General features: G+C 33.7%; 1 protein-coding gene across 1 annotated transcript; it reads right to left on the reverse strand.

Moving 5' to 3' along the window:
- Positions 1 to 684: 684 nt before the first annotated feature.
- On the reverse strand, positions 685 to 3,502 carry LOC107889366 (protein SENSITIVE TO PROTON RHIZOTOXICITY 1). The gene is made up of 2 exons (XM_016813762.2): positions 3,154 to 3,502; positions 685 to 2,422 (listed from the first exon to the last, which is right to left on the reverse strand). The coding sequence occupies exon 2, from the start codon at positions 2,377 to 2,379 to the stop codon at positions 859 to 861; it is 1,521 nt and encodes a 506-aa protein (XP_016669251.2). The 5' UTR covers positions 2,380 to 2,422; positions 3,154 to 3,502; the 3' UTR covers positions 685 to 858.
- Between the last annotated feature and the right edge of the window lie 8,476 nt (positions 3,503 to 11,978).

The following is an 11,978-nucleotide window of genomic DNA, read 5'->3' on the forward strand; positions in this document are numbered from 1 at the left end:
ATCGCATGGTCACGACGATACTCTGTGAGTGTTTCTGGCATGTTTTGTTATCTTTGCAATTTAGTCCTAGTTTTTGTGCTATGCAATTGGAGTCTTTAAATGCTATGAAATGCCATGAAAATTTGCATGATTAAGTCTTGTATGGTTAATTTCATAATTCTACCCTCCATTTTACAAAAAAAGTTTTTCAATATATTTTACTAAATTTATGATTTAATCCTTTAAACTTTATTTTGAAATTAAACGAGCATTACTTATCGATTTCAGTTGATTCTTTCAAGTATAGTCTTAATTAAAATGCTTTAACGATATGCGCGTTCAATTTAATGTTTTAAGTTTGTTTGTATATTGCTTGTGAAAAGACAATTTCACCCCTGATGTTGTGTTGATTAGAGTAGCGCGGTGGAAACATGAGTTAAGGCTTATATGTTTACTTTGAACTATATGATTGATGTTTATGCATATAAATATGTTAGCTTGCATATTGTATGGTGTGAATGATGATTTTGTGGTGTGTTTGATGGTTGATAAGGAGAGTCACGCAAGTGATTAATGTGACATTCTGAATTCAAGTCGGACTGTCCCGACCGGGTTTGAGGCGCCACAAAACCCAACTGATAACTTGACCCGAATATTAAAACAGCAAGACAATACGATGGTTAATAACACTGAGTGAAAAAAATATTAAAAACAAACAATTGTCAAGATTACGACTTTAACAAGAAAAAAAAACTGTGTTCTAACAAGGTTAGAGCATTTATTTAAGCAACCAAGTACATAGGGCTGCCTTCCAACACAAATTTAACACATCCCTGAATCCCTACTGGTGAAGGAAGAAATTAGCCACAATCAAGGGCTTTACTCCTCTCCACTTTTCTGACTGTAATTACAGGACCTAGAAAGTAGAAATGCAAATGAACTCTCTGAGTCATCAAATGGTGGTCGAGGGAACTCATGAAACCCACCAAAATTACATGTATCAAAGCTCAACGGTGAGAAGTAACCAACAGCATCATCAATCCCCCCTTTAATGTCCATACTACTACTTTGAACCTCACTTTCACTAGAAACATAAGAGGAAAGGTTGAAATTCACGCTTCCAACCTTATTAGTGGCTCCATCAGATGTTCCGGCGGGTGCTACTTTAATTTCATCTGAAGGAATGGCTGGAGTGTGACCTTGGAAAAGAGTGATATGCCCAAACAGCTTATCTTTCCTTGAAAACGTGGTGCCGCAAGAACAAAGCCACTTATCCTTACCACAATGCTTCTCATGAGTTTTCAGATCAGCAATTACTGAGAATTTCTTGGTATTGCATCTGCTGCAAATGTAGCTCTTGTCACAGTGGGTTCTCTTGTAATGGTTTTTGACGCATAAAATGGTCTTCAGTGGCTGAAACTTTTTGTGATCCTTGTTCCGCTTGCAACCAGCATAAGGGCAGGAATACCTCTTAATAATAGTTGGTTCAGAGCTGGATTCTTTAGTGGGTTTCGCAAGGGCCCCTGGTGTTTTGTACTCGTCTCCATGACCCCTCATATGCATTCGTAAATTTGCATCTCTCTTGAATCCTTTTCCACATATAGTGCAGAAATGAGTGTGGGGCGCAAGGATTTCTTCCTTTTCTAACTGCAGTATCTCATACGTGCCAGGCAAAAGGTTTTCTCCTTCCTCAGCATCTTCCTCATCTTTCAATTCATGCTCCTCGACTATATGATTATTCTGCTCGTTTCCATTGTTACTAGTAATATCAATAGAATTTGGCGGCTCAGAGACTTTGCTTCCACCAGCATTTTGTGGCTGAACCCCATCATTCAGCCTTTGTGCAGAAGAAGGGAAGACAACTCCACCAAACTCCCCACACTGTCCCAGAGATGTAGTGGCTGCAGAAAGTGTTTGCTTTACAGACGAGAGAAGACTACCAGCAGTAGATATCAGCTGAATTATAATTGAAGTGAGATCCGCAGTAACTAGCTGTTGCTGCTGAACAAGAAGTTCGTCTGGTCGCCCCAACACTTGACCCTTCTGCGCAATGATTAAATACACCAAATCCTGAAGCTGATGGATCTTCTGCTCAAGGAATGAGAGATTGTTTAGCATTGCACTTGGATCCCAATCTTGGATTTTACTGGCTTGTTGAAGCAAGTCATTAATGGAACCATCTTGCATAGGGACTTTGATTTGGTTATTACACAACAACAAAGATTGAGTTTGACAGGTCTGGTTGAATGCCTGGAAAGGAGGTTCGATCCTGGTGCTGTAATCTAAAGTGGATGATGGATCTTCCCACTTCTGCTGATGCTGTGTATTGAAATTAGTAGAAGACGCGCCTTTGGGAACTTCCTTTTGTAGCTCATCACATACCCTCTCTTTAAGATCCATTTTCGGGCCTTCTTAGATATCAAGATATAAATACGGGCGAAAACTGGAAAGCATCAAGGGATTCAAAAATGCTAGTAAATTTTCCAACAAATTTGAATAGAGAAATAATGAAAAATGGCTATCAAATTTGAGGGGGACGCAGAAAGAAGGAACAGTTGAGGCATCAAAATCGTAACAGAATCATATTACCCCAAATCCGCAACGTTCATCAAGAAAAAAGATCAAATTTCACAGCCAAGTTGACTGATCAAATCAAACAGCCTCCATTCTTTTCCACCATTAAATTACTAAAAACTGCCTTTTTTTTTCTTTCCCATTCAAAGTCATAAAAGAAAACAAAGTAACTGAAGAGTCCTAGAAGTGCAGAAAAATAAAAACTGGTTTTCTAAATTGAAAGTCAAATCACCGTTAACTCTTCCTTAGCTTGAACCAAAACCCCAGAACTCATTTGAAAGCTCCAGCAAGAGTTTTAACCCTTACCAACTTGAATCAAAAAAAAAAATCCCACTTTCTTGTTAGCCAACCCCATTTTCAAATAATTTTTTGACACATACCTAAATCCCCTCTCCCCAATCAAATTAGTAATTTAAAAACTCACCATAGCATATCAAAATTTATTAGAAGCAGAAACAGTTGAAGCAAGTAAATTAGAAAGATCCTAACATTCAGCTAATACCCAGATGCAAAAATCCAATCTTTAGAGATAACAAAGCTTAAAAATTAAAACTTTAAACTAAAGGTTAATTAAAAAAAACAGTAACAAAAGAGACTTACAAGATTCAAGATGGCTTGGATGCTCTTCAGCTCATGCTTCTAAAGAGACGGAGAGGAAAAAAAAGAACAGACGGTCGACCCAGTCAATTATTAGAAAAAAGGATCACAAGATGGTTACTGGGTGGTATGTGGGACAATAAACACGTCAACCCCATTAATCAAAACCGTAAGAGTCCCCTGCGACGTTAACATGCGCAGTAGCACCGTCGATTTGCCAGACACTGGTCCCCATGTGCACCGCCGCGTCTAATAGCCCGAGCAGACTTCGATCTCAACCCGAGCAGATTGGCCCTCCAAATCTTCTCTGAATTTAACACTTTTATATTGTTTATTATTGCGTTTGTGGTTTGTTTCGCTTCAACTAAAATATATATTTTTTAGATTACTGCGGTAAAACTAAAAAGTATCAGGCAGAAAAAATGGATACATTTTAAAATATGTAAATTAGTTTTTTTTTAATTTTTATCATGACGTTACATATTAATTATTTTTAAAATTTTGCTTAACAATAATTGTAAAAAAATATTAAAAATAATCAGCATGCAAGCATATAAGCTGAATTCCATGAGCTCAAAAATAATTGATGCAGTCAAAAAACAAAGTAATTGTAATCATGAACAAGAGCCTGAATCACCAATAAAATCTTCAAAATCATTAACACCGTCAGAAGAAAAAGCCTTATCAAACCCAACTCAGATTAACCCCTCCTTACACCACCAGCCCTGCAATCCAAAACAAAATTACTTCTCCAATGTCTCTCAAACTCCAGCCACCTCCCAAGAAAAAGAGCAAGTAGAGCACAATATCCATGATTTAATTACATCTTTATCTCCTTGATGCTTTTACTAATTGATGGTTTAATATTTTTAATAAATTATATTTTTTAAGATTTCTTTTAGAATTATTGTTAAGAAATTTTTTGAAAAAACATTTAAAATTATATTTTATTTATAGTTCAGAGTCTAAATTAGTAATTAACCACTTAAATTAACATTTCATGATATCATTTAACAGAGAGGTTAATTTGCATATTTCGATATGTATAAAGACTAATTTTCTCTCTTTTTTTTTTCAATGGAGAGATTTCCCTAATACTTTTACTAATTATCCACAGAATATATTATAAAATCATAATTCATTAATATACCGCAATTAAAATAATAGTATGGTTTGAGTAGGATTGCATTTACATGAATTAAATCAACTCAATGAGCTAAGCTTTTAAGTAGAATATTACATAATTTTCCTATATGGAATAAATACTTTATCAATTATTATGTTTAAACTCCGTTATTCTTTTAGTAAGTAATTGGCAAAACAGACTTAAACTTAAAAGCTTGTTTGTACTAATTTGAGTTCATAATGATCAAAATTTAAACTCGAAAAAGTTGGAGTTCAAAAAAATTTGAATTCAAGACAACTCGAGATAAAAAAACCCGAATTTAATAGAACTCGAGTTTGAAAAAATCTAAGTCCGAAATTAATATAACCTAAACTCGAGATAAATCTAAATCAAAACCTAAATTTATAATCGAATAATTATAATAATTAATATAATTTTATAATTCTAGTTTAGGTTGTGTATAAGAAGATGTTGTAAGAATTGATGATATCTGTTGGGAGAATGGTATGAGAAGAAGCTTCTTAAGGAAGAGAGTTGCATTTGATATTAGTAAACCATTAGTTGTTGGATATTGGGTACCTAAGGAACGCAAAGAGAAGACCGAGGGAACGGTGAGATAAGAAAAAATAATTTATTTTTGTTTTGTGTGGAGGGTTAAGACATGGATAGAGGAATTGTAAATGGGGGAAAGATAGATCTCGGGGAGATTTAAGTAAAAAGAAAATTGGCTTATTAATGAAGGCAGATGTGGTTAGAGGAAATCTACAAAGTTTGGGAATAAAAAATACATAAGGATTCGAAGGAAAAGCTAGTAGTAGTAGAGCATACCTTAACAGAATTTTAGGTTTATTTTTTAGGTTCGAGTTCAGCCCGAAAAATGAGCTTAAGATTTTGTCCAAATTCGATCCGAATTTTAGATTCTAAACTCAAGTCTGACCCATAACAAAATTTTAAAATTATTTTATTATATAAAATAATTTTAAAAAATATAATATAACAAATATACTTAAAAACGTTAAAATAAATATTTTCTAACAAATTAAAAATACATTAAAAAAAGTTTATAGTAAAATAGTTACAACTAAAATAGTAGTAAAATTAATAATAAAACAAAAGTTCTATAATATTCAAATAATATTAAAAACAACAGTAAAACAACACCAAAAATAATACAAAAAAAGCAAAAAACTCCAAAACATCACTAAAACAACCAAAATAGCACAAAAAAACATCATGCAATATGTAATCAACCAATCAAAATATCTGTATATCAACCAATCAACATTTAATTTTATAACAAGCTATAAATTGTAAGCTAAATTAAATTGTTAACAATTAAGAAGGTAACCTAGAAAGCAATTGAGAATCATCGTCCTCATCATTTTCATCATTTTCGCAATCAATTCCTAATATGAAATAAGAATAAATAGTTAGATATCAAATTGATGAAATGTTATAAAATTATAACAATAAAACAATAAAGAATTACCTGTTGAAAATCCCTTAGCTTGCATCCAATCATCAAAGCAAATAACTGCTTGAACTGTTTTTTTGTTTAAGTGAACTCCTCAAAGGTGTGATAACTTCATTCCCTATATAAAAGCTGACTCAGAAACTACAATCGATATTGAAATTGCCAAAAGATCACGAGCCAATAATGAAAGCTCATGATATCTGTAACACCCAAAGCTCGCCGAGTTGTTTTGACCTGAATCTAGTGTGTCACATTAACCACTGGAGTGACTTTTTATTAACTCTCGACCTAACCTCCAACACACCACAGATTTACAGCATGAAAATGTGCTAAGTTATCACAATGCAACAGTAGTGTCATAATAACATGTACGAAACAGAAGATGTAACACCCCAAACCCGGCCCAGACGTTATGGCTGGATCCGACATGCCACATCGAAGCGTTCAAAACATTTTATATTGTTGATCCAAAAAAACCTACTTAGTGTTTTAAAAGATAATTTCATTATAGGTTAAAGTGAATGGAAGCTGTGCACCAGGTAGGAAACCGGAAAAGAGGTGGTGAGTCCATCGGACTACTTAAGTACCAAGCTCCTTTCGGATCCAATCCTAGACATGCATACCGCCATTGCCACACCTTAACGTCATAGATATTTCTAGGAAACCGATTTGATTATGTCATTTTTAGGAAAAGTGATTAATTTTGGAAAATACTTTCATTGCGGAAGCTTTGCTTGTTGTCGTGTTATTTTGAAATCAATTGTTATTTTTGAAAACGCGCCCTAAAGCTATCGAATTTCAACAGTTAAAATAAGTAATACCTATCTTAGTAATACATATTAAAACCATCGAAAATAATTAAGCGGCCTTATTACATTTAAAAACCCAAAACTTCAAACGTAAATAATAGGATGTCCAGTTCACCAGAAGAAAACCAAACTTTCAGAACGGGTGGCCACTCCGAATTCCTTCACAGCTCCAAGCCCACTATGGTTGGGGATTTCCTGCATGGATGAAAATAAAAGGGGTGAGTTTGGGGAAACTCAGTGTGTAAGGAAAACCCATTCAAAGCCCAAGTCAGCTCAAGCCCATTGGGCCTAAGCCTATTCAGGTAACAGTGATACTGGGCCAGAGCCCTTTTCAGATTACAATAAACTGGGCCTTAGCCCCTTATTCAGATAACAGTATGGCCCATAGGCCTATTTCAAAATACATGCAACATCAATAAACATATGCAAGCCCATTTGGGGAGACTACTCAACCCACCAGCCACTACACTCCACCCGTACCAGCCATACACTCCATGTGGGGAATAGCTCAACCCACCCAGCCCAACACTCCACAGTTGCAGCCTTGCTGCTCAGTTAACAGTAAATTGAGGCAAAGCCTCCAGTACGTGGACAAGCCACTTTCAGTACTTCCTCCGTCAATATCCCAATCCCATGCATCAGATAATAACAACATGGCATGCAGTAAATAACAACAGTCAAACATGCATTTAGGTCAATTTAACCCTAGGGGTATTTCAGTAATTTTGCACCTAGGGGTATAATAGTAATTTTTCATACATAGGGGTATTATAGTAATTTAGCTGTTTTTAGGGTTTTTCATGCATATTCCTACTTTTCACGTACTAACAGAATCACGTACCGAGGGTTCTTACCGAATTGGGCCCGTTGGCCCATCATTCCAATTTTGGCCCATTAAGCCCAAAAATATCGAGGGCACAGAAATCATGCACTTTGCAATCCAAATTTTGCAGCTTACCAAAAATATTAATCGATTTACCTCACGAGCATTCGCACACTCGCAAATCTACAAAATACCGGTTTTCGACATTTCGGCTTTTCGACTTTTGCCGATCGAGACTAAGAAAGAGGGTGTTAGTTACACACCTGTTTGCGACGATATGCTGACGAGATCCACACACGAACCACCTACAATTGGATTACTAACACGTTAATCTAACTATTCAAATACAAACTACGTATTAACCCCTTACAATATTCGGCCAACCACACCTACAGATCATAGTAAGCTTATAAGAAATCAATAAGCAACTCATTAACAAATTTTTGTCAATGTTTACCACATAATCATAATTTCATTGCAAGTTGTCTTCCTGAGCAACAGTCACTAAATCATTTATAACTGGAGCTACGAAACTCCAAATCAAGTGCCGTTAATTTTCCCTGAAAATAGACTCATATATCTTCTATCCATAAAATTTTCAGAATTTTTGGTTTGGCCAATCAATACCAGATTTTTCTTAAATTTTTGCATGTTTCACTGTTTGACTAATCTGACCATTCTTCATTACGAATCAAATTTCTCATTGTACAGAATTCAAAATATGTTCTCATTTATTCCATTTGAAACTAGACTCATTAAGCTTTAATTACATAATTTATGCAGCTTCTAACTCATCTCCCACAATTTATGGTGATTTTCCAAAGTCACGTTACTGCTGCTGTCCCAAGCAGATTTATTACCAAATCACTCTTTCACACATAAGTTGCATGCATGTTTTTTTTTAAACATGTATATCACCAATCAATCATCACATATCTATGATTTTACTTAAGTATAATCTCCATTTCATCATTTTAAAGCACAACATATTAGCCGATTTTTCCCCTTAGCATCTAAGCACATGCATGCTCATTTGTTTGGCTCAACTTCACATATCTTCCATTTTTCATCAAAAGAACATGAAACAACAACCATTTCCTTCATTTTAATTCATGACCAAATGCTCACAACACAACCAAAAACCAAAATATGCTTCAAGAGTTAAGGTAGAACCAAGAAGAACTCATGAACATCAAGATAGAAGCAAACTACCATGAACTTACCTTCAATTTTCTTCCCCAAGTGACTGAACATTCAAGAGCTTTCTCTTCTCATTTCTCTTCTCTAACTTTAGGCTATGATGAACAAAGGTGGACAAAACTTTGTTCTTTTCACCCCTTTTTCTTTTAATAAAATTTCATATTTCATCCATTTAATTCTTTAATACAAAAGACATGAAATTCTTATCATGGAACATTTACCTAACCCATTATCATGGAACATTTACCTAACCCATTATCAATTTGTATCAATTTGTACCATAAATTATGGATATCAAGTGCACATTTTGTCTACAACAACATGATGGCTGGCCACTTCATATAAAATGGGAGGTTTGTCATGCAAATCCTCCTATTTTGCACTCCTATTTATTTGGCCACTTCAATTTAGCCTATAGCATTTTCAAACATTTTCACATAGGTCCTATTTCATAATTTCACTCACAAAGGACAAAATTAAAGCATAAAATTTTGCCAACATTCACAGAATTCCGAAAATTGAGGCGTTACAGAAGACATGTGAGCACATAAAATCTGTGTAAAGAGGAAGGTTCACATGTCAACAAATAGTAAAGGCTTCAGGGTTCGCATGAAGTCATAAACAAAGATTTTTAAGGTTCGCATATTTGAACAAAAATACACAAGTACTTAGAACTCAATATTAAGGCACGCTCAACAACATAGGTTCGCATACTTCATATAACATAGGTTCGCATGTAATATAGGCTTCGCAACAAGAAATGTCATACATTCAAGGGTTCGCATACTTTAATTGGGTTCGCTAACAAGTAAGGTTTTGGTTAATAAGGGTTCGCATGCAAAATCGAGGTTGCAAACTCAAAGGGGTCACATTCATGGATATCTCGCATCAATTCTGGCTTGCATAAGGGGGTTAAGTCATACTCAATCTGAATTTAAAGAACACAAAAGGGCATGCACAAAAGGAAGGATAAAGAAAGTTTAGTTCTTTATTCATACTGAAAGAATTCGACAAAATCAAACAAAAAAGTATTTAACTCTATGGTTCGCGAAAATGAAAAAAAAAACTTAAGGAAAAATTAAGTCTGACAAAAATAGAAAAGTCATTGGACACAATATCACTAATCCCAAGCAAAACAAATACATCACCTTTTTTCAGGATTCGTTGGTACCCATCTTGATAAGCCTTGCTTGGATTAATCACTTTGTCATTACCTTTCGCGAACTATTTACCTGTGAAGTAAGAGGGGAGTGGGTGAACTCATTGAGACTCAGTGATTATATAGGAAACACCAAAGTATGCTTAAAATACGGAGTTAAAACAAAACTTAAACTGAAAATCGTTTCACAAGCTAGGCTCGTCGTGAAGGTGCGAGACCCAGTTTTAGTTACCTGCTTGTCAGAAGAACATATAAGTTTGTAAAATAGTTTCACATGTACTAGTTGAAAATCAAACTTAAAAAATTGGCTTGTTTTCGTAAGAAAGCATAAAATATATTCATGTACTTAACAAGTCATTGAGTTTGTTCTTGTTATTGTTCTTATACTGATTACAAAACATGTTCTTATACTTGTTATATCTGTATAGTTGGATAAGTAGATCTCCTTATAACGCCTCACTTGTGACTCAGAGAGTCATTAACATGTCTCACAAGTGTAGCATAAAACCAAACACTCTTCTATACACCAACATGTCCCTTTGAATGGAGCATAGCTCAACATTCCCTTATCTCTCCAAATGTCTTAGGGCCACAACGCCCAAATCACATAACTTATAACTGAGTACTCACAATCTTTTGGCATGTCAATGTATCGAACATAGGGCTCACATAGGGGTTGAAGGTACGGGGCGAAAATGTGAAGATAATTGATATGCTAATGAGATTGTGGGGTGTCCCTATTTTGGAGAATCTTAAGGAGAACTCTAAGGGTTTTGATGGTTGTTCTATTATAATATCCCTCAACCATTTCAACATACAACACAAATGGAACGTGTTATAGGAACATTTTCAAACTAAAAGCAAAGTTCTTTTTCTAAATAAAACACCATTTAGTAACCATATAAAATTTCTTTAAGACAATACTCAACATTAAAAAAAATAAAATATAATTTGAAATTATTTTGGGTCATTGAACACATCTTAGGACCCATTTGAAATGTAAACCCAATGTTTGAGATTTATCGGCTTAAATCGAGGATTTTCAGGTGGAGGTATGTAAGATTTTACTATAATTAAAACATTAAACAATTTAGATAAAATTATAGATGTTATTACCTTCTTGTTTGCACGGTACGTCTGAGTAAACAATGTGAAACATTTATTAGGTTTTAAAATCAATTTAAAACCATTTAGGAACATTTTCCGGGTGTTCAGAAGTGTTCAAGACCATATACAAGCCCAAGAAGCAATACATATCACTAATAATATGATTTAGTGTCAAATCATTTATCACATTAATTTAAAACTAAAATTATACCAGTCAAATTGAATTTTTTTTACAAATATTAAATTATTTATATAATTTTATTATATATTATATTTTTAAAATTTGTATTTTTTATTATTTTTAATGGTGTTTAGTTAATTTCTAACATTAACTTCTTAAAAATATAAATAGAAAGGGTTATGTATCGAATTAGATAATTTCAACCATAAATAAAACAACTAATAGATGTTGAATGTCTCTATTTTAAAAGCCGAAAACTTTGGTTATAAAGTTTAAGGATCAAATTAATAACATTTGTAAATGTGAAGGATTAAATTATTGAATTATTTAGAAGTTAGATCAAATTGATAGAATGTGCAAGTACTAAGGACTAAATATGTTATTATGTTAGAAAAAGGCTTTCATTATCAATTTAATAGCGGTTGGCCAAAACAGGAACAAACTTAAACGATAAAGCCTAAATTGAAAATTTTTAAAGTTTGTTGACCAAAACCAGAATGTTACCCTAGTTTGGTGACCATTTGTATAGTTTACCCTCAACAAAATTTACATTTTATAAATTTTTACAAATTTTTAATTTTTTAACAATTTTTTTAAAATTTTTTAAATAAAATTTAAAATTTATTAACTAATTTTTAAAATTTTTTTATTTTTCAATTTTAATAATTTTTAATGATTATTTATCGATCAACTGCCAATCAACATGAGTCAACACTGGTTAATGACAATCAACTTGATCAACTGTGATATGTCATTGATGAACCTGCCATGTCACGGTCAATGTGTCATGTCATTGGTCAACCTATCATGTCATCAATCACATGACACATTCTAGGTGACCAGATTTTTATTAACAGGGTTAGCTTTTAAGTATCAAAACAGGCAACGATGCAAAGTTTACGTACCGAAATGAGAAAAAAATTTAAGTACTAAAATGAGAAAACGAAAA

Source organism: Gossypium hirsutum, chromosome A09 (assembly GCF_007990345.1).
Source record: "Gossypium hirsutum isolate 1008001.06 chromosome A09, Gossypium_hirsutum_v2.1, whole genome shotgun sequence".
NCBI classification, from domain to species: Eukaryota; Viridiplantae; Streptophyta; class Magnoliopsida; order Malvales; family Malvaceae; genus Gossypium; species Gossypium hirsutum.